The following is a 26,010-nucleotide window of genomic DNA, read 5'->3' as shown; positions in this document are numbered from 1 at the left end:
CATGTAAAAAGTAGCACTTCTATGTCTATATTTCCCAAAATGTAATAACTTTACAAACTGTATTGTAAACCCAAAAATGACAATTTGGGTTGTTAATACATTTGATACATTTTCTAGTTTTTACATTTTGGGCCGATTATTACATGTGTAGATATTTGACTTTATACATCTCTGGCCGGGGGAGATATTGCATTCCGTTTCTCTGTCTGTCTGTTTGTGTGTCTGTCCGCAGCTAATCTTGCAAACTACTAGGTAGAGCAGCGTCATATGTCTTGTGCACACCACCAGCCAATTTGTAGGCTGCACTAGCGCACCTGTTTTCGTGTATAGAGGGGCGGGTGTATAGAGGCGCGGAGAGATTGCGCCTGATCCCATTGGTTCACCGATCTGTCCGTCAACCCCCGCCCCGTTAACACAACATTACGAGCGACGCCCACTGCACTCTGGTTGGTTGGGGAAATGAAACACTTCCTATACCGGGTACACCGACGCGCTCCTCCAGGCTTTTATTTTTTAGCAAAACTAAACAATAAAAGCCTGGAGATCGAGGCTAGACAATTTGTGACTAGCCTACTGTTAACTGCTCCACTGCCTTGGGAAGGACTCGGCCAGCAAATCATGGGGCAGTGAAAACCTGACACTTTGCAACCTTTGATTGACTAATGATTCAAACATAATTGACAGAACGAATGAACAATCATACATTGCACAGAACATTGAATGACACAATCAGAATGACGTGCAGGATCTACTGATCTACTGAAGGTGGTGACAGATTCCATATGTACAGGGCACCTGGTCCGGTCTGTGTACGCTACATTTGGACTATGAATTAGCTTTTAGGCTGTAACATTGTAACGACATGCCACACTACTTTTCAATGCATTCACTGTCCATAGACTTGTCTCCATATAGCGTGTCTACTCTGGTTACACTGTAATGATGTAATGAGTCCTTTATTATATCCCTTTCCCTCATTGCCCTGTGCCTTTTATACACGCACACAACAACCCCAAAACATTGAAAGATGGAGGAAGGTAGCCCATTCCTCTGAGCAGAGATTTGCGCTCTACTGAGCACAAGTTTTTAGTGCTTAGCAAATTGTTCTCCTTCTCCCTAGGAACAATTTCTCAAGGAGCTCCATTGCGGCAGGAGGTCAGAAAGGGAAATCGTATTTTACAATGACCTTCAGCACAAACTTCAGCCATAAGGATGATGTTTGCTACTTTGCCTATCACTACCCTTATACATACTCTACTCTAAAGGTAGTATGACTATACCACTATTCATAAGAGTATAGAAATATGTCTGTCAGTCTGTATTTGTATATCTATTCGTCTTAAACACCCAGAAAATATTTTCTCATCATCATGCTGGAGCTGTTTTACCACTCTCTTTTATCATGTGCTACCACCCCAAAAAAAAACACATTTATGCGAGTGTGACCGTGTGTAAATGACTCTATTCCCATTTTGCTACACATCCCATGCCCACCCCTACTCTGGCTCATATTATATTCTGATACTGTTCTAACACTTATGCAGTCTGGTCTTATAGCATCTCAGCTTGCTGTGCTTAGAACTACTGTATGGTACTATTGAGACAATAACAGTCTTATCTACTATACAGGGTTCCCACGGTCAGGAAATTCCTGGAAATATTTTGAAATTAGAAAAACAGTTTTCCAGGCCTGGAAAAGGTTTGGAATTATTCAAATGTTTTGGAAAATGTTTGGATATAGGTCTACGTATGTTTTGGCTATTGATTTTTTACCAAAACATGTCTAACATTGTACGTGAAATTATATGTGTAAAATGTAGTGCTGCGCTGCACAAGCTGCGTGAGTGCGGCCTACAGGATGTCATGTGACAAAAATAATAGCTCTGCGAGCTAACAACACGTTGCACCATGATACGTTGTTAGCTTGTAGATCTGTTGTTCGCTCGAGTCTGTCTTGGGGCATTAATGGCACTCTGGTGTAAGATCCTTATTATTGCACTATATTATTGCTATAGGACTGCAATTGTGGTAAAATACCCTGGGAAAGGTTATGGAAAGGTTTTGAAAATGAATTGTTAAAAATGTGTGGGAAGTCTGGGAACCCTGACTATAGCACTTGTGAATTGTGCAATAACGAACATGTATCCTGTGTTCACCCGATAATTTTTTCATTTGTTTTGAATAGAAAAAAGTAATAAGAATAAAGGTAATCGATTTGCTATAGTCTTATCTGTCCTTGCTACCTTGTCTTCCCAGATGCATTTGTCCAAGCTGGAGGCGTTGAGGACGCCTCAGATCTACCTGAGACAAGATGTCCTCTGCGAGACCCTTGGGGGCAATAGCTGTCCCCTGCTCACCATCACTGCTATGCCTGAGTCCACCTCCAATGACCACATCTGTCAGTTCAGTAAGTGATTCTGTGTGTACGTGCATGCACACTTCCCAAGGTGTTTTGTAGAGCTGTAGCCTTTATCTTTGCCTCCTTGGTAGAGACTTTAACACCAAATTCACACCAGCAGCGGCAGCGATTGTGTTTATCCGCTAAATGGGTGTATACAATGCATCTGCAATTCCTGTGAAGGTGACATGGAGCTTTGTGGGTACGCCTAGTCCATGCCTAGTTCAGAGCACACAGTGGGCTTCTGGTTGCCGCACTGTAGTGGCAAGTTGAACATTTCTCATCGCCTGCCGCAGCAGTGAAGGCGGCGGCCGCTCCTCTCCATAGACAATGCATTCAACCTCGCCTACAGCTTGATTCTGATTTGATTTAATTTATTTTACATTTGATTTCAAAGAAAACACATGACAGGCATGCTCCTCGAACAAGACAGAACGTCAAGGATAAAGAAAAACAAAAAGTCAAAGACTTATTTCCACAAATGAAACAAAACAACAAATAACAGGCATTGGAACATAAAATTATATAAAATATTTTAAAGGCTGTTGCAGCATAAAATCAAATATCAAACATGCTATGCTGCTGTTGTGAATTCGGCATAAGACCTGTTCACTCATCTCGGCCACTTCAGAAACAAAATAACAAATATTGTTTGTGCATGGAATCATACACAGTTAAATCCTGTGTTGATTTAACTCTTGAAGAGAGTTACTTTAAACTCAGTTTAAATGAACAAATTGTAAATGAACATGCCATTGCTAATGCCTATTAGATACACAGGATTGGTCGTAGTTTGTGGGTTATTCTGTCTTGCTTGAACTAAGCACATTTGTGCCGCCATATTCTCCCCTGCCAGGAAACCGTCCGTTGATCTTCCTGTCTGCCAGAGTGCACCCAGGAGAAACCAACGCCAGCTGGGTGATGAAAGGCACACTGGAGTTCCTGATGGGCACCAGTCCGTTGGCACACAGTCTGAGAGAAGCTTACATCTTTAAGATTGTGCCCATGCTCAACCCCGATGGAGTCATCAATGGAAAGTGAGCAGAAAGCATAACGGCTTTAATACTTTAAAACACGCACGCACGTGCTCACACACACACACACGCACACGCACACGTACACGCACACGCACACGCACACGCACACGCACACACACACACACACACACACGAGGTCGAGGGGCTTACATCACAAATCTGGCACTTGTGGTTCAGTGGTAATTTCAATTATTTTAACTTCTTAAACCCTACAGTATATGCTTATTTGACCAGCAGGGTCCCTTCGGAACCAACGGTTCCTGAGCCTTTCTTCTGTTTCCGTAGTGTGAGGCAGCTTAATGTACAAGTACACAAGTTCTCCCGTTAATCTCCCGATTTCAACAGCCCTGCTTGACGTGCGTCACTGCGCACACTCAAACCCATGGATCAAACCCACTCTGCTCAGATTGTGGTTGAAAAGTGAAACTGGGTGAAACTAAAAGTAATTAATTTACCATCCTTGTGTTTATACTGTTAATCTGTAGTGTGTAGTGTAGGGTTATATGGGGGCGGGGGCGTTGAGGGTAGGCCATTTGCCGATTGCCGAAATCTCCCTCCTTTTCACAGCCTTAATGTTGGTAGGCATTACATGCACTACATGAACGTGTAGCAGAGTAGACTTAAAGGAGCATTTCACCCCTGGAAGAAACTGCAATCACTCAATGGTAATAGTATTTGTAGTAGATAACAGTAGCGCAATTTAAAATTTGCAACCTATGGCAAGAAGAATTATGAAATCTGTGTGTTTGACTAGGGTTTGACTGGACTGCTGCATTACTACAATGACCATAATGCTTTGGTGCACTGCACCTCCTTGTGGCAGGGGAGGTGGCATGTGGGTGTGATCTCCAACAATAACATCCAAACAGCATGCCAGTGTTGCCATGTCTGCTTATTATAAGCGGCTTCTTTCTAAAATGTAGTTGATATTTGGGCTTGTTTCCAAATGTTTTGATTGCTGTTTAAAGCAGTGGTTCTCAAACATGTTCATGTATTTTTCCACAGACCCCCATCTGAAATTATAATTTGTGGCAGGGAGCCCCTAACAAATATGTGTCAAAAATATTCCACATTTTGAAAAGCAAATAATATATTTTGCAAAAAAAAAAAAAAAATCCACATTTTTGACTTTTTCCCCCTCAAGATTTTTTTGTAAATAGCAGATCTACAAGCTCACAATGGGTTGCGAAGCGTTGTGAGCTTGTAGATCAGCAATTTTCAAATATATAATATCCCATGTCTAGGTAAAGTGCTCTTGGCATAGTTATTTTTCTTTTGGGCTTGTTTTCATAGACCTGGCTGCTTATTTCTCTCACAATATCTGGCAACACTGGCTGTCCTCGCACACGTTCAACTAGTTACATATATGTCCAAGGATTCGTTAGTGATGTCATATCCCTGCAAATCCTTAGTATCTTTATGCAGTTTCACTTCCGTGTCGCATAGTATTGACATCACTGTCACATCCTTGGTATTATGATCCTAGCCTTTCGTGACGGTGTTTGTTTACCAGCGCTGCCACTCCACGCTGTATTTTTTTTTTCAAGCTTGCGCTTATGAAACACTACACAGGATTATTATTTCATGTCAACATTCAAGTACAACTATAAGAAGATAACTCGCCTGATGGAGGGGAAGGGAACTGGTTGGAATAACGTGTTCCTTCCACGCGCTACGTCCAACCAGGGAAACTCCCCCCTGTCAGGTGACAAGAAGGTCAGTTGGCTCTCATGCCTGAAGGAAGCATGAGCTCGGCCCTGGCCTCCCTACTGTGGGGTGACAGGTGTAATACTGGTGTAGGGCTGGTGTAGTGCCCAGGATCACTTAGGAAATTGGCACCGGGTGAAAAAAAACGGGTTACAAAAATCGCGGGATAAAAATTTAGTAAAAAAAAAAAAGAAGATAACTCAGGTAAAGTAATGCCTCACTCTGCAAGGGGGGTTGCCCGCTGGCCACAGCTAATGGGAGTGGCCGAGTGGGGAAAGAAGGTTGAACGGACACACCATTGGGGCTTTCTTTGGAGCTGGTCTGACTGAGACGCGCCGAGACATGTAGTGCGGAAAGGAATGAGACATATCTCTCATGACGTAAATAACGTCACGAAGAATGCGAAGATTACTAGATATCTAAAAACACCGATTATTCACAAAAAAAACCCAGGATCTTGTTTCTTGACTCCTAAACTTCATTAAAAGACATCCAGGGGTGAAATGGCCCTTTAACCTCATACTACTTTTCCATCCCCCATCCCTTTGCCCTTCTTCTTTTTCTCCGCTCTCCTCTCCTATTCTCCCCCTCCAGTCATCGCTGTTCTTTGAGCGGAGAGGATTTGAATCGCCAGTGGCAGAACCCCAGTCCAGAAATCCACCCCACCATCTACCACACCAAGAGCCTGCTGCAGTACCTCGCACACATACAGAGGGCGCCACTGGTACTGATACAATCCATTACCTTAACCACTTAAGCCCCTATTTTATGCCTTGTGTGCCTTAGTGTGACGCAAAAAAACTGTTCACATCCTTGTGTGTGTGTGTGTGTGTGTGTGTGTGTGTGTGTGTGTGTGTGTGTGTGTGTGTGTGTGTGTGTGCAGGTGTTCTGCGACTACCATGGCCACTCGCGCAAGAAGAATGTGTTCATGTATGGCTGTAGTGTGAAGGAGACAGTCTGGCAGTCCAATATCAGTGCCACGTCCTGCGACCTGCAAGAAGACCTGGGATACAGGGTGATCCAACGTGCACAAACAAATCGTCGCTGTTGGGCAGAAACCTTTCTTTTTTTTAAATAAATGAATAACCTATTTTATACTTTCAGTGTAGGACAGTGTCGCGCAAAAGTAGCGAGAATAGCCGATCGACTGCTTACAAACTTATAGCTATTTTTGCTAATTTCTTTTACTTTTTGGGGAAAATTTCACCTATAAAAACATGCCCAACATAGAGACGCCTGGTTGAAAGTGGTTAAGTCTGTCTCTGGGCCTTAGAAATATTTAACTAATGAAAAGTATTGACAAGAGCTTTTGATTAAACAATAACTACATTGGAGCCGTTGGAACACAGGTTCTTTTTCCAATTCCTGAAATGTAACAGTTTTGGGTCCTACAAGGTTTCCACCCGACAGCGACATAACACACATCCACCTCCCAGCACTCACTCAATCTACCCTTTTGTTTGGGATCACTGCGCTCACACCAATGAATATTAATGGCATTTAACTTAATGAAACCTGCTTTATTGAATTCTGCTCGTATTGTATTGCATCAGAACAGATTGCTGCTGTATCACTGCAGCCAGTGGAAATATTATCAGACAGAGTGATTGTCCTCCTCATACTTGAAGTTAAAATTAGGTTGACCAAGCCCGTGAATATTGATGGGAGTTGTTACTACCTGATTATGTATTGTATTGTATTTAATTGTATCAAATCGTGTTAGTAGGGAGATCAGTCCCATTGGTAGTCCTTTGGGAGATGTAATTCTGCTTCACAAGTGATCTCATTCTGGTCACGTACTCTGTTTGCCGTCTTTCATACAGAGAACATAAGGGATTGAGTACTTAATTAGATCGTTACGTTATGTAGATAATTACATTGTTTTACATAATTGCATTATTTCGATAACGTTTGAGAACATTCAGGTTTGGGTTATGCATATTCTAAATGGCTTTAAATGCGTGACTACAATGATGATCTCAGACTTCATCATGTGGCCAGCCTGTGATGTCAGATCATCTATGACGTATGACTCCAAATTTGGGCAAGGTTCCAGCCCGATCCGAGCCCCATGGACTTGCATTATAAAAGTTTTAAAAATCTACATGCGTGTGTACATACAAATGGAACATGTGTGTCTCTTTCTCAGACCCTGCCTAAGATCCTGTCCCAGACAGCTCCAGCCTTCAGCATGTCCAGCTGTAGTTTTGTGGTGGAGCGCTCCAAGGAGTCCACAGCTCGTGTGGTGGTATGGAGGGAGATCGGAGTACAACGCAGTTACACCATGGAGAGCACGCTTTGTGGCTGTGATCAGGGCAGATATAAGGTAAGGGTGTGTGTGCGTGCGTGTGTATACAGTATGCATTATGTGTAGGCCTGTCACAATTATTACATAATCAAAATTATTATGAGATAATCGCAATATTTTTTTGCGTAATCGTCATAATCATTTCGATGTTCAAAATGTTCATATATTTTCAAAAAGATTCAAAATAGTGTAAATAGCAAATCTACAAGCCCAAAATGCGTCTCGATGCAACGTGTTTTCAGCTTGTATATCGGCTATTTCCACTATTAATGTTTACTTTTAAGTATAAAGTAATTAAATATGTGTTAATTGTCATATCTGCCCTGTGCATCTTTTGTTTACGCAGGCTAAAAGCCAAACAGAAATGTCATTTTCATTCATAATGTTCCTTCGACAGAAACACAATTAAATCGTTAATCGCAATTATTTGTCTGACAATTAATCGTCAAGTAAAATGTCATAATCCTGACAGCCCTAATTACAGTATGTGTATGGCTGTGGTTATGGATAGAGGGAGAGACTATGCTGCTCTACTACTGTATGTTTCTGACAATGTCCACCAGGTGGCGTCACACTCTCACCTTGTGTTCTTTCTTTTACTCTGGTTTTCCTTATATGAAAACACCCTCTATCATCCCTTCCCTTCTTCTCTCCCTCTCTTCTCGCTCTTTCTCTATTCTTCCCTTGTTTGCTATCGTCCCCTACCTCTCTTTCTCCCTCCCTTCGTCTCATCCACCTATCCTTTCTTTATTTCTCCATTGTACTCTTCTGTATAATAGCCATCAATTCTTATTTTCCTCTCCCTTTCCATCCCTCTCTTTTGTTTTGTACATTCCTCACTACTGACCCTCCTTTCGCTACCACTGGGGGTGGCCAATGTCAACATCCGCCGAGCCCAGGGGCAGTCTTGAGTTGCCAGTTTGGCGCCGATTATCCCCCTCTATTGATTTGCACTTGAGTATTTGTCCAGATGTGTAGGAACTAATGCCCAGTGGCCTGGCTGTTTCCCTTCAGCCAGGCCAAGTTTCAATGTTCCGTCTTAGCCCCGCTCTGAGGAGAAAGGAAACGTGAAAGGTTTGTGGGGTTAGAGAAAGTCCATGTGTGATTGAAGAGTAGAGTGTTGAGAGGCTAAGGGATGTGTGCGTGTGTACATGTGTGTGTCCTGGGAATGAGCTTTACCATAATGTTTCCACATCAAAAACATAGCACAGCAAGTCGCGTCCCAGTGTTGGGAATTGGGATGTTTGAAGATGGACATAAGAATCCTGCTCCTGTCATTACACTCCAGTGCACCTGTGGAAACCCTTACATCTTCTTGTTGAGGGTATCAGTTAACCAGAAGAAATAATATTTACTCAACTGCATGTTTTCTTTTTAGAATCTTCTTTCCCTTTTCTCCCAATGTAGTCGTTATGCAAATTCCCAATTTTCTCCACACACGTGTAGTCCCTGTCACTTCAAACCCATGCAGTTGGTCACGTGGGAGAGTGCAGATGAGTACGTGTCTCCTCTCATACAATACACATGTTGTCAACTGCAACTTTTCGCCTGACAGTGAGGCCTTAACAAATGCAGAGGAACTTGCTATCTGACCCAGTTCTCGCTGTTGAACAGGCACCCTAATCAACCTGTAGGATTCACTAATGCAGCAACAGAGGTCGCCCTCCTGGCCTAACTCTGCCCTCGAGCACAAGCAGTTGTGTCCATTGGAGCAGGAACCACCCCTACTCAACTGCATTTATATAATAACTTTATCCTAATATGTGACAATGTTTATTCAACTCCCAGGGTCTCCAGATTGGCACCAGGGAGCTAGAGGAGATGGGAGCCCAGTTTTGTGTAGCCTTGCTCAGGCTGAAAAGGTTGACCTCTCCCCTGGGAATCCGCAGCCACCAACACCTTCTGGATGTGGAGAGCGACCTTATAGAGTCACGCTGTAAAGTAGTCAGGTTAGACACACTCTCACACACACACACACACACACACACACACACACACACACACACACACACACACACACACACACACACACACACACACACACACACACATGCCTTCCTCAGCGTGTTAAGAAATACAGCACAGCTATGTGTGTTATATATTCAGTTTGTAAAATCACAATCTCAAATTGGTTGGTTGACCCAACAGGGTGTAGTCTCAGCCAGGCCCCATGTATTTCCAGATAAACTGGGATAACACTGGCAAAACATTTAGTTGTTGTTGTTTTTTAGCAAATTGCCCCACAACATAAATACATTTTGATTACACGGTTTATTGTGCAATCACAATATTACATGAGAGAGTGTGCTTTACCGTCATTATTTCCACTTCAGTGATGTTTACGGAACTCGGTGCAAGCACCTCATTACTGACCACATCACTGTGGTCCCAATAATGAGGGTAGAGCACATCCTCCTGTAATATTGCTTCATGCACTGTCCCACGGTCATGAAATTCATGGAAATATTTTGAAACTGTTTTCCAGGCCTGGAAAAAGTTTGGCATTAATCAAATGTTTTGGAAAATATAATTTACATAGCTTTTGGCTATTGATTTTGGTCATAAAAACTCGTCCCAAAACATAGCATTACGTGAAATATGTGGCCTAATGTATGCAGGACGTCACGTGACAAAAAGAATAGATCAACAAGTTAATGTTAGCTTGTAGATCTGTTATTTTTGTCACGTGACACCTTTGCTTGAGTCTGTCTTTGTCTTTGCATCACATGTGTAGAGCCTCATTATTGCATCACATGATTTTTATAGTCCTGGACATAAAGTCCTGGGTAAAATACTTTGGAAAAGTTATGGAAAATTCATTGTTAAAAATGCGTGGGAACCCTGACTGTACACACAGAATGTGGTCCTCACATTGGGTTGTGTGCGTTGGTAGCTAGGACACTGGCACCACACAAATAAACCACAAAACAGCTATTGGATGTAGAGAAATTGATCTCAGAGGGACTAGATGCAGAGAACTAAATCAATAGTAGAAGTGTCATTGGCTCTCGCCACTGGGCACTGACATTTAAAAACAGCAAATTCAGTGTTCATATATCCTTATGGGACTTATGTGTATCGTTCTGTTCACTCAATATTTGGATCAACGTGTCGCATTGCAGCGCTTTGTGAGCTTGTAGATCGGATATTCTCTGTGAATGTTCACCCCAAAATAGGGACGATAGGGTTAATGTGGTTAAAAGAAAAAGCTATTGACTATTTTCTTCGTATCACCAGACATCTAGACGTCTGGTGCTGATACCTTGATGTGTGAATGTGACTCTCTCTCTCTCTATCTCTATCTCTCCTGTGGACCTACTACTCAAACAACATTTGAGAAGCTGCATGTAACCATTTACAGTACGACAATGAGCTCCTTCAAAACATCTGATTGATGATGATGATATGTGATGAAGATGGTGGGAACTGTGAAATGAGGCAGGAAATGGGGATGATTAATTGTATTTTCTGATAAACCTTCTACAGTTACACATTTCGTGGTAATGGCGAGACGGGAGACACAACTGATTTTAATATACAGGCAGACAAACCAGTAAATTGTCTTCATACAGTTACAGTAAGTCACAGAGACAGTGGTCCCGAATCATAGCACAACAATTAATCTATCTATTTGGAACTATTCTCCAGAATTTAAAAAATCCTCAGTGTTAATTTATCTATTTGTAACTCAGAGAATGTACAAATGTAACCAGGTCCAATTGGTTATATTTGTACACTCTGAGTTAAATGAACACTTCAACAGTTTGTTACCTGTGTAAGTGGTGAAAAGTCATGGTATAGCATGGGGGGAAAACAATATACCAATTCACAGTCAGGAAAAGATGTGCAGAGCAGAACATGCTTTATAAATATGATATTAATATCAATAATAATTGATATTTCAATATATTTAATATATATTAATTATTTCTACTCTATTTTGGAAATATCATTATTGTCAAAATGATATTGCAAAAATAGCCAACCTGCCAATCGGCTATTTCCACTATTTTCTGTTTCCTTTCTTTTTTAAAGCCATTTCACAGCAGGGTGCCGCAGCCAGAGGTTATGGCTATTTGGGTGTCCTTGGCATGGAAAGGTTTGGGAACCCCAGCCTGAACTGTAGGATTTCAGGAAGTAGATCGTGTACGGACACAGAGGTCAAGTTGGGGCTAGAGCCATCAATTTCATTCTGATGTGTGTTTATCTTGGGGAAGTGAGCGAGGGGAGATTTAATGAGCATTCCTGGTGGGTTGTTTTGACCTTGACACATCAGTGCTCTGCTGGCTAACTTCTTAAACCTCGTCAGTGGAATTCTTGCAGCACAGTGGAACAGTTCTGTTACAGACAGACAGAATGTACCAGGATTCTAAAAATGTATTTTTTCTGAAAAACTTATGTTGTTATATCAGTGCTCGAACTTTTTCATGTCAAGGACCCCCAAAAACTATATGTATTTGTCCACGGACCCCCATCTCAAAATATTTTGTTCCAGGGACCTCCAGAAGCAAAAAAATTAGTTAAAAATTAGTTAAAAATAAAACATTTGAAAATACATATTCAAAGATTTGCACACATTTTCACAATTATTTCCAAAAAAAGCAGATGTATTTGTGCTATGAGCTTGTATATCTACTATTTTTGAATTGCCAAAGAAATCTAAAATTACACAAATGCTTTCCTTGTTTTAATGGGTTAAAAGCAGAAGCAACGCCAGCACTCACAAAAGTGTCCTTCATGTACTTTTTATTTGAGTAGGAACGTCGGGCACACAACACACAAACGCGTTTCAGCAGAATGCTTTCCTCAGCGTGATAGGAAATACAGCACACGTGCATCACTAATAAAGGGGACCTAGGTGACACAATATTTTATAAGTATAAGTAGCTACTTTTAAAAGTGTTTATTCATTGTTGGCTTGCATACAAGCTAGATTGTGTTTACTCAGGCCATGTTATGTGTTTCACCTAGGTCCCCTTTATCAGTTTATGTGCTTGTGGTGCACATACCTGTAAATGTAAACACACTTCAGTCCAACACCACAAAGCAACCGCACTGAACCCGGGTCTCTAACCACATAGGTTATCTACACTTCTGTCTCAAATCCTCTGTGATCTCCCCTCCACGCAAGATTTCATGAGAGTGGTTGATGTGGGAAGCCTTTAGTACACTCAACCACTTAATACTCAAGTCTCTGGCTTCTCCCAACCTACTCTCTCCTCTCATATTGAGTTATTCATTTATCATTTATGCATCCACTCATTGGGGGACACACAAAGTGTTTTGGGGTTTTGGCGATTGTGCTGCGCGAGTGTTATTTGCATTTGTGTCCTCTGGGATCGTCTGCTCTCTCATCCCAGGTTTATGGGCTTTTTATGCACAGGGTTTGATGCTGTACCACTTATCATTTAATAGGTCATCATAACAATGATATCATTGGAGTGGGAGGAGAGGGTGGAGATGATGTGTGTGTGCGCGCGTGTGCACGTGCGCACAATTTTACCTGGTTATCTGTTTACAGTACTTGTGTGTGCATTGGCCTGGCTGGATGCACAATTGTATCTGTTTAAGAGTGGAGGTGATTGCATGTCTGAATAGGTGCATGAGTGCTAGTGTATGTGTGTGTGTGTGTGTGTGTGTGTGTGTGTGTGTGTGTGTGTACACGCACACACCGCACATGCATGCACGTGTGTGCGTGCGTTTGTCCTTGTGTGAGTGTGTGAGTTGACAAAATCAGGAACAAACAGACAACACATAATTACATGTGAGCATAGTATGGTATGTTTTGTACTGTGTGGTGTGTGCATGTAGATGCAGACAACGCTGTTCCGAGAGAACAAATGGTGAGATCCTAGTAGAGCAGAGTAACAAAGCCTCAACCATTACAGGCCATTATTGGACTGTGTGTGTGTGTGTGTGTGTGTGTGTGTGTGTGTGTGCACACGCACGCACGCATACTCATGCGTTGCTTCACATCTACTGTGCACATACGTACCGTACTCCATCACAATATTTCTCTAGCCCCACACACACACACACACACACACCACTCCATGATAATCCACTTAGGTATATTGTATGTGTGTGTGTCTATGTGAGAGAGAGGGTCCATGGAGGAGGAGGGAGGGGTGGGAGGTCAACGTCTGAGCCCCTCTGATCGACTGTCTCCCAGGGATCACATTTCAGACCATTAACACCATTAAAAACCCACTAAAGCCACTAAAACCTCAAAGAACACAGTAACCATTTAACCATTAAGACGCACTGGGAAGGAAACCAAGTGCGTCAGTGACGGCGCACAGGCATCATTTGTTAGCAATATTAAAGTGTTATTTGGTTAGATCTGAAGGCCTTTATCATCTGTGATTGTCTTATATTTCAGTGCGGATGGTTTAAATTCGCCGTGCATATTTCTTTATCAAGAGTCAACATGATTGATTGGAATATGTCTTAATGAGCTCACTTAAACAAAAACTGACATAAATTCGCTGACTCATAACACATGACTCATAGCACATAATATATTGCAGTATAAAAACATTAAAAACATTTTCCCTACACAATTATTTAACTACAACTTCTTGTTTTGCATTATACTTGACTTTAATGGTGCAAGTACCTAGAGAACTTTAGCACTTTATGATAATTAACACCTTAATTATTATTTGTATTTTTATCTTGTTATGCTGTATTGTCCCACCAACATTTTGCTTCTTTAACCTGTACGAGTGAGAGACAAATAAACCCCTCTTGATTCTCCATTCATGATCCATGCAGCATTTTCGTTTGACAGCTGCAATGTTTCCAGTTTGCACCATAAGCTCATGTCATGTACAGTATCATACTGTAGTTCAGGGGTGTTCAATAGGGGGTCCGGGACCCCTAGGGGGTCCTCAGAGCTACTATAGGGGGTCCGCCAAATCTTTGTGTGATCTGCTATTTTAGGCAAAGCGGTTTGGTGTGGGGGGGAAAAGGAGCAAATCAAGTACTAAGTATTGAAGGTTTAAGTGGTTAAATGTCTGAAATGGAGAAAAAAAACTGACATTTACACAACACTGATGATTGTCAATGAAGCTATCTATGAAATCTATGAACATTTTTGATCTGCAACACAATTGTAAACAATGTAGTGGCGGTCGCTGCTTCATCTCTCTCTCAGCTAAGGGGTCCTTGGCCTGAAAAACGTAGAAGACCTCTGCGTGTAGTTTCTGCTGACCGTGTAATTTGTCATTCCGTAGCAGCAGCAGCCCCACCACCTACGTGATGGACGAGGACGAGCCCTCCTTCCTGGAGGAGGTGGACTACAGTGCCGAGAGCAACGACGACGAGGGCGACCCCGAAAACGACCCCGGCCACGAGCTCCAGGACACCCCCGTTCACCTTGGCCATCTGTCCGACTCCGAGACCAACCACAGGGACTGACACGAACACCTGTACCCCTGGAGCAAGGTGGGAAACGGACACCAGTCAAATGGATGGCTTTTTGGGATAAAACAAAGTTGTCTTTTGAGATGACGTTGGTAAAATGGCCGGTGAATCTTGGGAGCCAACCTGTCATAGTGGCCGGTGGATAAAATGGTTAGATTCCCCACCCTGCTCTTTTCCACAGGCCCTACAGGTTATCAGTATTATAGCTATACTAAGCACTAGTTTGACCTGGGCTTTATCACTAGTGGTCCCTAATGCTAATGGGTTCAGGGAGGTCTTCTATGGGATTGGTTGATCTCAGCTAGCACAGTGGAGCCAACCAGACTGCTCTTGGGAGTACAAACGAAATCACTCAAAGAGATGTAATACGTGATGTTCTATATGTAAAGGATTTTAATGAATTATTCACCCAGGTTCAAGCACCAAACCATGAACTTCAACCCCTGACAACTAACCCTGGTCTTCTTTAGACACCATTACTGTATAGCCTCTGAGCCACACTTAACTTACCAATGCCAAGGTCTCCAGTTGGTCATTCCTTAACTTGAACCCCTTGCTGACCTTCTAGACTGGAGTAGCTACAGTACCAAGTGTTTTATTCAAACTACCTTACATTTCAGGTGCATGGGCCCATGTATCCAATAACTAGGGGTCTGTTTTAAGTTTCCTCAGTTTCAGACTCTGCTTACTTGTTCTAATGTAGTCTTTAAAAAAGAAAAGCAATGTTCATTGCAGGGAACTGGAACACCAACCTGCCTCCTTATTTATTTTACTTCCTCTCACCTTTTTAACACTGCTCAAGCTATTCTTGTAATTTCATTCCACCCATTTGATGGTTTTTAACGTTCCCTCCTTACTTCCTTCTTTCCTTTACTTTCATTCCTCTTTAGTTCTTTCTCTTCTCCTTCTCTCCCTCCTCGTCTGTTACATGGCAAGGCAATGGTGTCGAGGTTGGATTCTTGGGATGAACCGACAACCCTGTGGCAAAGATTATAATCCAGAAAGTCATTATCTGTTGAGCCGCAACACAAAGCTATTATGAGACTATTTGTTTGCTTGTCTGTCTGTACAGTATGTCATGCTGTCCACAAATATATCCACAGAGGGTTATGCACACCTCTAGGTTTATTTAGAGCTAGGTACAATAGGTGTTGTGGCAAGGTCATTTTAAAGATGGGAGGAGAGTTATTTTAGCTACAGTTTGATTTTAGCGTGATGCCAGCTGTCCCAACTAGACCCCGGCCCCAGATAAAGTATGCTAGACTTTACACCTTACTTCCGGTACCCCTTCGTCCGTCCCCTCCCCTCCCCCCCAGACCCTGGTACACCATGGATCACTGTAGTCCATGGCCTATTTGCCTTGCTTATCTAATCGTGAGACATTATTTAACTACTATAGAATGTTCACGTCTTTAACAAGACAAAATGTCATATGTTACAACACATGAAGTGCACATACAGTAAGTTATAGTGTACCCACACTCACACAACACAAGCTCACACAGAGAAAGTTTTTGTTGTTGTTGAGTGTCTTGAACTGTGTCTGCTTAAATTGACATTTGGTAACCTTGGTGGTGAGGGTTGAATGTACGATATTTGCACACGCTGGTCACTTTTTCCGAACGATAGACAATTATTGCAAAGTAAGACCAAGCAATTATAGCCGTAATGTACAAACAGCATGAGCTGCAAAAGCAGAGAACGCTTTTGCACTGTGAATATGCTGTACACATAAAACAAAGAAGCGGAACAATGGAGATAAAAAAAAAAGAATAAACATGACTTGAAGTTTGTGAATAAGTCATTTTTTGCAAACGCTTCACCTTACATCACCTCACAAGGTTCCAAAGCTCTGAGGGCTCAGCCCAAAGCTGATGTTTATACGTTAAATCGTACTGGAACTTTTTTTTTGTCCAGTCTGTGTGTAGGCTTTGTGGATTTGCACGTGAGACACCAATGTATAACAGTCAATAGTACAATATGATTGAAAGAATGGTGCTTTATTGAGAGTCAAATGTAGCTGAAAATTGTTGTATTTTTTCTTTCATAGTTAATATGGTTAGTAAAACAAAAAAAACAGACTATACCATATTTTTACAATTTGCGCATGGCTGTTATAAGTTGTTTTTATTTTCTAATTTATGAGTGTGTGTGTGTGTGTGTGTGTGTGTGTGTGACTCATCGTCCAGGTTACAAATGAGTGTGTGTCGATGTTAAATGTGTGTCTCTTAACCACTTAAACCCTATATACTTTGTTGACCGGAGTCGCCCACGGTCCTGTACTACTGTAGGTCCCCTCCTTCTTTCCCCTCTACACCAAAAATCCTATCCAAAAATAGTGCATCTGCAAACTCACACCGGGTTGCGACGCATTTTGAGCTTGTAGATCTTCTATTTTTGCCGAATGCTTGCCCCAGAATAAGGACGCCAGGGTTCATGTGGTTAATCGTCTTTGTATGTGTCTGATATCTATGTGTGATATCGTTGCTGTCGGGCAGAAACCTTGTATCTCCATATTTCAACTTTAACATTTTTGTTGTTTTTTTCATAAATGAATGGCCAACTTCATTATACTACAGTGTCACACAAAAGTAGAAAGCATAGCCGATCTATAAGCTCACAACGCGTCGCACGCATACTGAGCTTGTAGATCTACATTTTTTCCATTTGTTTTTTTAAGTGAATGTGAAAGTGGTTAAGTGTGTCTGTGAATTTTATATAAATATTGAACCAATGAAAAGACTTACTAGAGCTTGTGACTAAATAGGAACACAGGTTCTTTTTTTTCCCCATGTCCTGAACAGTAAAAGCTTTAGACGTACAAGGTTTCCACCTGACAGCGACGATACGAGAGACTGTTACAGTATGTTGTTGATAGAGAGTTTTATGTCCGCCATAATGCTGGGCAGCTAAAACTGTGATTTATTGTTTTTTATTTACTTTTTTGTTTTGTTTTGTTTCGGGGGGAGGCAAGCTAAAATCGCAAAACCATTTAAGTTGATTGTGACACATAATTTGAAGCTTAATGTTCAAACTTAGGGAATAAAATGGCTACTTGAAAACTAAAACCTGTCTTCCTTTATTCCTTCTTCGCTGCCCTGTACATTTATTTACAGTAGATAGATGCTAGGAATACTATTTGTATAGGTATTTTATTTAGATAAATGCTACTGTAGGTATCTTATTCAGATAGGTAGATCATAGGTATGTTGCTTACTTGCTCTTCTAGTTACTTTACTGTGTATGTATGTAGTTCCTTAACCACTTACCCTGTTTGACAAACATTCATGGCACTTCCTCCGACCTTGTGCCTTGTGAGTCGCTCTTGACAAGCGTTTGCTAAATGCCTAAATTATACATTGCAAAAGGGTGTGTGTGTGTGTGTGCGCTCTTTAACAGAGGTAAAATGTTCACTTAAAAAGTATTGTACTGTAAAATGAAAAGCCACCCAAAACAGTGAATATTATCTAAATAGGTTTGCTACTTTTGGCACGGACACCATTATACAACAAAGTGACATTCCTGTACCTCAAATGCAGCCTTATGGCAGATTACATAGCTTGTGTGCATAGATAGATAGTGGCCAAATTTGACCATGGATGTAATTTTGCTGCCATATCACTGCTGAAGGACGCTGTTTTAAAATATATCACAGTTTCCTTTCTAAAGATCACCAGTCACTTGACTACAGGTGTGAAATGGTACTGGAGCCACTGCTAACTGCAACCATAGACATGAAACAATTTCTCTGACTGCAAGTGCCGATCGGTTTTCATCCATGGACATAATGCCAAATGGTTGTTTTGTGAGGGGATGGAGCCAGAACATGAACATATTGAACATCCAAGATTAGAGTCATAGACCCTGGGATGGATTAACACAGGCTAATTGTGTTTACTTAATTCTCTGTTTCCTCCTTTGTGGAAAGAGGCAGTTTGAAGGGAATGTTTCCCCTTTAGACAGCTGTCACGGTACAGACGTCTGAGTGCAACTCAAAGGGTGAAAACTAATGAAATATTCCTCATCTGTAAATCCAGCTCGATTTTAATTGAGAGCGGAGGTGCTTAAAGAAATCAGACATGATTTTGCTCTGTCCTCAATCAACCCCTTTAAAGCACTGCTTACTGTAGTAGCTCTCTGTTTTATCTCAGGGACTGGGAAATGATTGTATTTTTTTGTCTCACACCCCATCAAGTAATGGCAACGGTCCCTTAAGGCTCTGCTGTTCTACCAAAAGTAAAACAATATTTAATCTTGTCCAGGGACGACTTAGCAGTAGCTCAGTTAATGCCGTCGCTTCCTGAGTTTGATGCTGAGTTTCTATAAAGTACTGACACGTACTGTTATGGCCTCAAAAGCATACACACCCGGGGATAACACATGGAATTATTAACACAGGCTGTACAGCAAAACTTGTAGAGCCAGTGTTGTCGTTCAGTGGGGCTTATTTCCTGTATATTTCAGAGAGCTAAACTATTTATACCATGTACTGTATATGTATTTTTGTGTAGCCTAGCACTGTAACATTATGAAAGTAAAATGTGCACCATGAGCCAAGGAGGCGAGGCTGGATAACGAGTGCACGAGACAAGTGGTGTAGGAAGCTAAAAGTGAATGGGTAAGAAAGAAAGAAAAAAGGTCAGAATGATGGCAGAAGAATATGGAAGTAGGGGTGCAACAGTTAATCAAACTAATTGATTTAAAATACTCTATTAATATCTGCCCCTATTTTGGGCATATTATAGTTGGGAAAAATTAAGTAATCGCTAGAATAGTCGTTAAGAAAATAATGGACAGTTGCAGCTGTAGATGAAAGTGAGGAAACTAAAAGAGGAGAGAGAATGCAGGCTGAAAGGAGAGGGAGAGAGGAGAGGTGGAGGAGAATGCTAATCTGAGCAAGGCCAGCATGTAAACAGAAAAAGCTCTTTTAGTTTCTCTAAGCCTCATGCCCTCACTTCCTGTCCGTCCTGTCAATCAAAGCAAGCTGAAGGACAGCGGACAAAAGACCACCACCATCCCACCACCACCCACCAATTACTGCTCTGGCAGAGAGAGAAAGTGTGGGTGTGTGTGTGTGTGCGTGCGTGGGCGCACGTGCGTTGCAGGGTGGATGAAGGGTATTCAGTCATTTCTGTAGGGTGCCCAAGTTGATTAGGGACCCCTAATTAGAATCTCTCCCCCCCTCTCTCTCACTCACTCACTCACTCACTCATTCACAGTCATGCAGGCACCATGCCCGGTCTCCAGTTTCACACTGACTAAAGTCTCCTATTTCTGTAGTCTAAGTGCACTCTGTGCTCTGTGGGCGACTTTAATAGTGTGGCAAATTATGCCAGAGTCCCACTTGGCTACTTGTCCAACTCACTGGTGGTCCCACTGAGAGAGAGAAAGGCTCCCCTGAAAAGGTACAAGGCCACAAAGAAGGGCCTGACAAAGAGCTGTGTGTACAGGCTGCATGTCACAGCAGCACAAGGATGAAATGTGCGTGCGTGTGCGTGTGTGTGTGTGTGTGTGTGCGTGTGTACGTACTGCTGTTTTTGTGAGAAACTAAATAGAAAAGAATAGAAGAATGATCAAATTAAGTAAGTATTAAGTAAGAACATTTCGCTGGTCTGGTCTTCACTTTTCAACAGGCAGTTATAGCATTTTGGATTTACAGTATGTTCAGCATGTGGTGGTGACTACATGAATATAGTCAGGGCATGGGACCCCGTTACCTTCAGGACATGATCCACTTCTGCACCCCATATACTGTAGCAGTCAAATTGGGGTCCGGGGACACCCATGGGTCCTTGAGGAGGTTCCAGGGGGTCCCCAGCTAAATTACTCAATATAGTATCGACATCAGTTTAACCACTTTAGCCCTATATTTACAACAGCCTTTTCTTTTTAAGAATCTTGACGATTTTTGAATTATTTGGATATTTTGTTTCTTAACACAAATCTTGTATGGGGGTCCCTGGCACAGAATATTTTCAGATGGGGGTCCGCGGGCAAATACATATATACATTTTGGGGTCCTTGACATTAAAACGTTTGAGAACCACCACCTCAGCGGTTAGATCAGCTAACACAGGGACATCTGTCTGTCTCTTCCCTATGACACCCTGGCCAATGTGAGGACCTTGGCATAGTGGCTTCCTGGTCTTGTCCCCTCTTCAGAGGCAAAGTTGTCAGCAGTGTAGCCAGATTTTGTGAGAGAAATAAGAAACCAGGTCTAGGAAAACAAGAAGCGACTATAGGCCACATGAGCACTTTAAACCTAATACTGTATAGCCTACATCAGCTATTTGAAAATAGCCGATACGCGTTGTGAACGTTTGCTATTTAGAATAAAATAAAAAGTGGAATATTAGGAAGATTTTTGAACACAAATCTGGTAAGGGGCTCTCCCTGGCACAAAACATGTTCAGATGGGGTTTTAGGGACAAATACGTATTAATTTGGGGGGTCCATGACATGAAGATATTTGACAACCACTGGTTTAAATGATAATTAAAACATTTGGAAGCAAGCCCAAATAAGCAACTACACTTTAGAAACGAGCCCAAAAAAAGCAACTCACAACTACCAATATTTACAAGCAACTTTACAGAAAAACAAGCCCAAAGTTGCTTATAATAAGCGGACATGGCAACACTGGTTGTCAGACGTTAATAATTGGAGACCGATTATAATCGTATCAACGGTTATGAGGCTCCTCTCCAAGATTCTTGAAAAGGCTGATTAATCCCATACAGCGGGGATTTATACTGGGTATTTTATACAGAAAATACAACGATTCTCAACAGCCTTATGAAAATGTGTCATAAGGCGAAGAGTAGACCTCAAGGAATAGCGTTCATTGATTTTGCCAAAGCCTTTGATTCTGTATCCCGCAAACATCTGTGGGCTCACGACAGACGGGACCTGCTTACTCACCTCTCGTCGAAAATGAATTACTATGGGCCTGTCTGAAAAGACCTAAGTGCAGCGAGCAGCTTACCAAAGCATTTCATATGAAAAGCTTTACCGTTGACCTCAGTTCCTTATGTCAGATTCTAAACAGCAGTATTAACCTTTGTTTACTGAACGATCAGTGAGAGAGAGAGTGAGAGAGAAATTATTGCTAGGCAATCTTCATAAGAAACAAAATTCATGAAGTGAAACATTTGAGACTGAGACACATGAACGCAGGTCACAAGTGTGCCACCTTGTCAAACAAATATGACTGGGACCACTTAATATCCCACCAACAAATTTCCCACACATCTGCATGTAATGCCAAACCAAATACTGGGGTTAGGGTTAAGTCTTGTTTTTAAACAGTCTAAAAACAATAATGACGGCAGGGTCCATTTGTGCTTAAATGCATGTACTGTACTGTACAGTGATTAAGGGGACTGTTGTTTGTACAACAGCAGTTTGTGAAAAGTGATATATGTACATATATACACTGTTATACACTGACAGCCACACACATGTTACCACATCCAAGGAGAATTCACTGCAAATAGCTCACAACACATGGAGGATCACATGTCCCCAATTTCTCTTTAGTCTATGAATAGGCCTATATACATGTGAGCACGCTCACACACACACACACACACACACGCACACGCACACGCGCACACACACACACACACACACACACACACACACACACACACACACACACACACACACACACACACACACACACACACACACACACACACACCGGCATAATTGGTTATGTAGGGAGCAGATCCAACTTGCACCTCTCGTTGCTATGGTTACCAGAGAGAGTGATTTTTCTAGAAGCACTTACATCCCCGTCTGTTATTCTCTCATTTTCTCAGTCATTCTTGCTTTTAACGTTAGCCTTTCTTCATAAAACCCTCTCTCTCGCTCTCTCCCTCAATTCCCACCTCTCCACCAATGAGATGGCCTCTTTGCATGCATATGCAAATGAGGCAGAGTTCTTGAGACCAATTAAAAGAGTTGAATAGAGAATGGCGCTGTGTCCTCAGCTGTGGGAGACAGAGAGATGTGAGGATCACAACCCAACCAAACCCAGGGACAAAATAATGAGACATCACATCGACCCAAAGCATTCTGTCCAGAAATAATGTCTTTATAATTGACTCTCACCAGTGAAGTAAAGAAGCTGGAGATGACTCCCAGAAATCCACTTGAAAAACTTTTATGTCCTAAAAACATTTGAGTGGCCTTGTTAAAACACGTTTCCAGTCTCTCTCTCTCTCTCTCTCTCTCTCTCTCTCTCTCTCTCTCTCTCTCTCTCTCTCTCTCTCTCTCTCAGACACTCAGTCCCTCTTACTTCATACATCTGGACTTCATACATACCTGAATGATCCTCTTTATGTTCCTTTATAGAACAACTGTGTTTTATGAGTCATTGTTAGCTTGAAGATAAGTTCTTGTCAGCAAGAGACACGGTCGTGTGCCTAGTATAAATTTGTTTTGAGTCAGAAGAGGAATCTGTATTCCCCTGTCCTTGTGTCGCCGTCTTTATCACTTTCTGCTGTCTCTCCTACCATCTCCATCCCCCCCCCCCCCCCCCCACACACACACACACACACACACACACACACACACACACACACATTCACGCACACGCACACGCACACGCACTCGCACACGCACACACCTCATCTCATTCTCCAGAGTGTATCAGGTTATCATTGGCCAAACAAAGCAGGAAACAGGAAGTACGTTTATTTCCCCTGCAGTCAGTTCTCTGGAGATGGATGAAGGAGACATGCTGATGCACACATTCAATAACTCTCTACCATCAAGTAGCGGCTATCTGCTTGTCTATCACTGCAGTGCTAACAGATATCCCCAGGATTTATTATACATGTCTCGTTGCAACGTATTGCTGCGTTAAAGGAGTAGTTCACCCAAAATATTATTTATTTTCTATCAATTACACACCCCATGAAGCCTCGAATTCATGTACATGTTTTAGTTTTTGTCGCATTCCTAAGCCAATAATTTGATTACAGTCTCCTACCGGCTAATGTATCCGGTAGGAGACACAAAGGAGACTCTTTGTGTCTCCTACCGGATAAACACACGGTCATCAAATTATTGGCTTAGGAATGCGACAAAAAACAAAACATCTCCATGAATTCAAGGCTTCATGGGGTGTGTAATTGATAGAAAATAAGGCATTTTTTGGGTGAACTATTCCTTTAAAAGTAGGCTTCACAGCGGCAGCAATTAATAGGAAACCTTTTTTTTTTAAACTTTGTTTATTGAAGTTTTGCACAAAACAGACACCGCAGAGGATTCAATCCCCTAGTCCAGTGCTTCTCAAACTCAAGGAACCACAAGGGTTCCTTCCTTGACACCCCAAAGTAGGCGTACAGTACTTACAACTGGACTGAGACGAAACATCAGGAAGAAAAGAGAGTGTGTGGTGAACATAAGGGGTGGGGGTGTATAGTCTGTGTCATCAAACAAATCAAGTAGAAAGAAATACTGTATATATGTAATAATATATACAGGGGGGGGTCTAACAGTACTGTGTCAGCATCCAGTCAGAGCCCAGACCAAGTAGACTCAGGGACGTCGGCAATGGCTGAGTTGGACGCCAGCGAGTTAGGAGCCGTAACCTTCAGGTTAAGACAAGGCTGCTAGATGCCGCGCGCGCACGAACACGACAAGCCAATACGTTAATGTGCAAGACGCCAGTGTGGAGACAGAATGCTACCAGCACTCTACAGTGCACAGAGTAAGAGAGAGAGTTAAAGTAGCAGTGAGAGATGCAATGGTATACATGCATGCATGCAGAAAGACACACACACACACATGCACGCACACAGTCTCAGGAGTACAGTAAACATGCAAGTTAAAGCATGTCTGCTATAGAACTTAGAACAGGGTCGTTCTCTCTGCCCATCACTGTCTCTCTGTTTGTCTTTCTCACATTGTAAATTTTGCATTGACCTAATTATGCTTCATGTTGACACAAAACAAAAACGTTTCTATTTTGTATTATTGGAATTTGGACAAACTTTGTGTCACTTCACATCCCCCCCTGCCCCCCCCCCCCTCTCCTCTCGTCTCTTACAGCGCATCAGTAAGGGACAGTGACAGACTAGATTGTTGACTGACTGACAAATGTTGAGTGAAGGGAGTGTATAGGGAGGACCGGTGAGGGACAGCGGTGGACTGTTGGGAGTATAGATGTGTGACAGGTGACAGACACAGGTTTACTCAAGGTCTTAACATCCATGACCCGACCAATCAATCAAAAGAGACGTTTTGAAACAAAATGTATAGTCTGGTAAATAGAGAGTCAGAAAAAAGGTTTACACGAGGTTGGGGAGTGGTTACAGGTAGCCTACTGCAACATGCATGTAATAACCTACCAGTTAAATTGGCCCTTTAAGATAATTTACTAAAACAAACAGACAGGTAATATGTCTTAGCAAATGAATTGACACACCATAACGTACCTATTTACAGTGTTTAATTTGGATAGATTTAATGCGACTGTAGGTGCTGTAAAGTAGTGGTCCCCACCGTGGGGTCCCCAGCTAAATGATTGATAGTTAGGAACCAAATGGACCCTAGGGTCTGTAAATCTGTGAGTGTACAAATGAAGAAATGCATGGGTCTCAGAGTGAAATCAACACTGAAGATTGTACAGTGTTTTATCTCTGTGGGATCCCAGAGACTAATCATAAAAAAAAAAAAGATATCAAATGGGGGTCTGTGGCCTAATGCATATCAAACTGGGGGTCCGTGAAATTAAAAAGATTAGGAATCACTGCTGTAAAGCATAGTTTAACCCCCCGTTTGCCTAAGAAGAGAGAGATTTTTTTTTTCATGTCATGCTTTGTATTAATGTCTTGTCATGCCCTCTCATCATTCACAAATCACCTTCTGCCTGTCTATCTAAACATCTCTTATCCGCTTAAGTCTTAACTATGTGAACTCCAGCATGACCTCTGAGTTGAACTGAGTGATTGCTTAGCCACATGTCAAGGTAATAGGTGGCTTCCAATCCCATCAGCAAAGGGAAGCGTCTGTCTGGCCCTCCTACGAGATTTAGGAGGTAATTTAAGGATTGAGACAGGCAGCCGGTATTGGGCCGTTGCTATTGACAGGAGGGCTGCTATTGATGCAGAGTGGAGAGA

The 26,010-nt window shown here is 42.0% G+C and overlaps 1 protein-coding gene across 5 annotated transcripts in view; it reads left to right on the top strand.

The window, feature by feature from the left end:
- agtpbp1 (ATP/GTP binding carboxypeptidase 1) overlaps window positions 1-17,946 on the top strand; it is a 42,634-nt gene extending 24,688 nt beyond the window's left edge. For 3 of the 5 annotated variants that reach the window (XM_080433316.1, XM_080433318.1, XM_080433320.1), the window contains 8 exons: window positions 1,121-1,265; window positions 2,257-2,407; window positions 3,255-3,435; window positions 5,737-5,866; window positions 6,026-6,157; window positions 7,292-7,468; window positions 9,239-9,399; window positions 14,689-17,946. In XM_080433316.1, coding sequence (XP_080289442.1) covers window positions 1,121-1,265; window positions 2,257-2,407; window positions 3,255-3,435; window positions 5,737-5,866; window positions 6,026-6,157; window positions 7,292-7,468; window positions 9,239-9,399; window positions 14,689-14,872 — 1,261 coding nt within the window. In that variant the 3' untranslated portion in view covers window positions 14,873-17,946. The remainder of the gene's footprint in view (window positions 1-1,120; window positions 1,266-2,256; window positions 2,408-3,254; window positions 3,436-5,736; window positions 5,867-6,025; window positions 6,158-7,291; window positions 7,469-9,238; window positions 9,400-14,688) is intronic. The other 2 variants (XM_080433317.1, XM_080433319.1) reach the window with 2 other exon arrangements.
- The last annotated feature ends 8,064 nt before the right edge of the window (window positions 17,947-26,010 follow it).

Source organism: Gymnoscopelus braueri (assembly GCF_963280865.1).
Source record: "Gymnoscopelus braueri genome assembly, chromosome: 7".
Lineage (NCBI taxonomy): Eukaryota > Metazoa > Chordata > Actinopteri > Myctophiformes > Myctophidae > Gymnoscopelus > Gymnoscopelus braueri.
The sequence above is the reverse complement of the archived record's forward strand: the minus strand, read 5'-3'. Positions and strand labels throughout refer to the sequence as shown.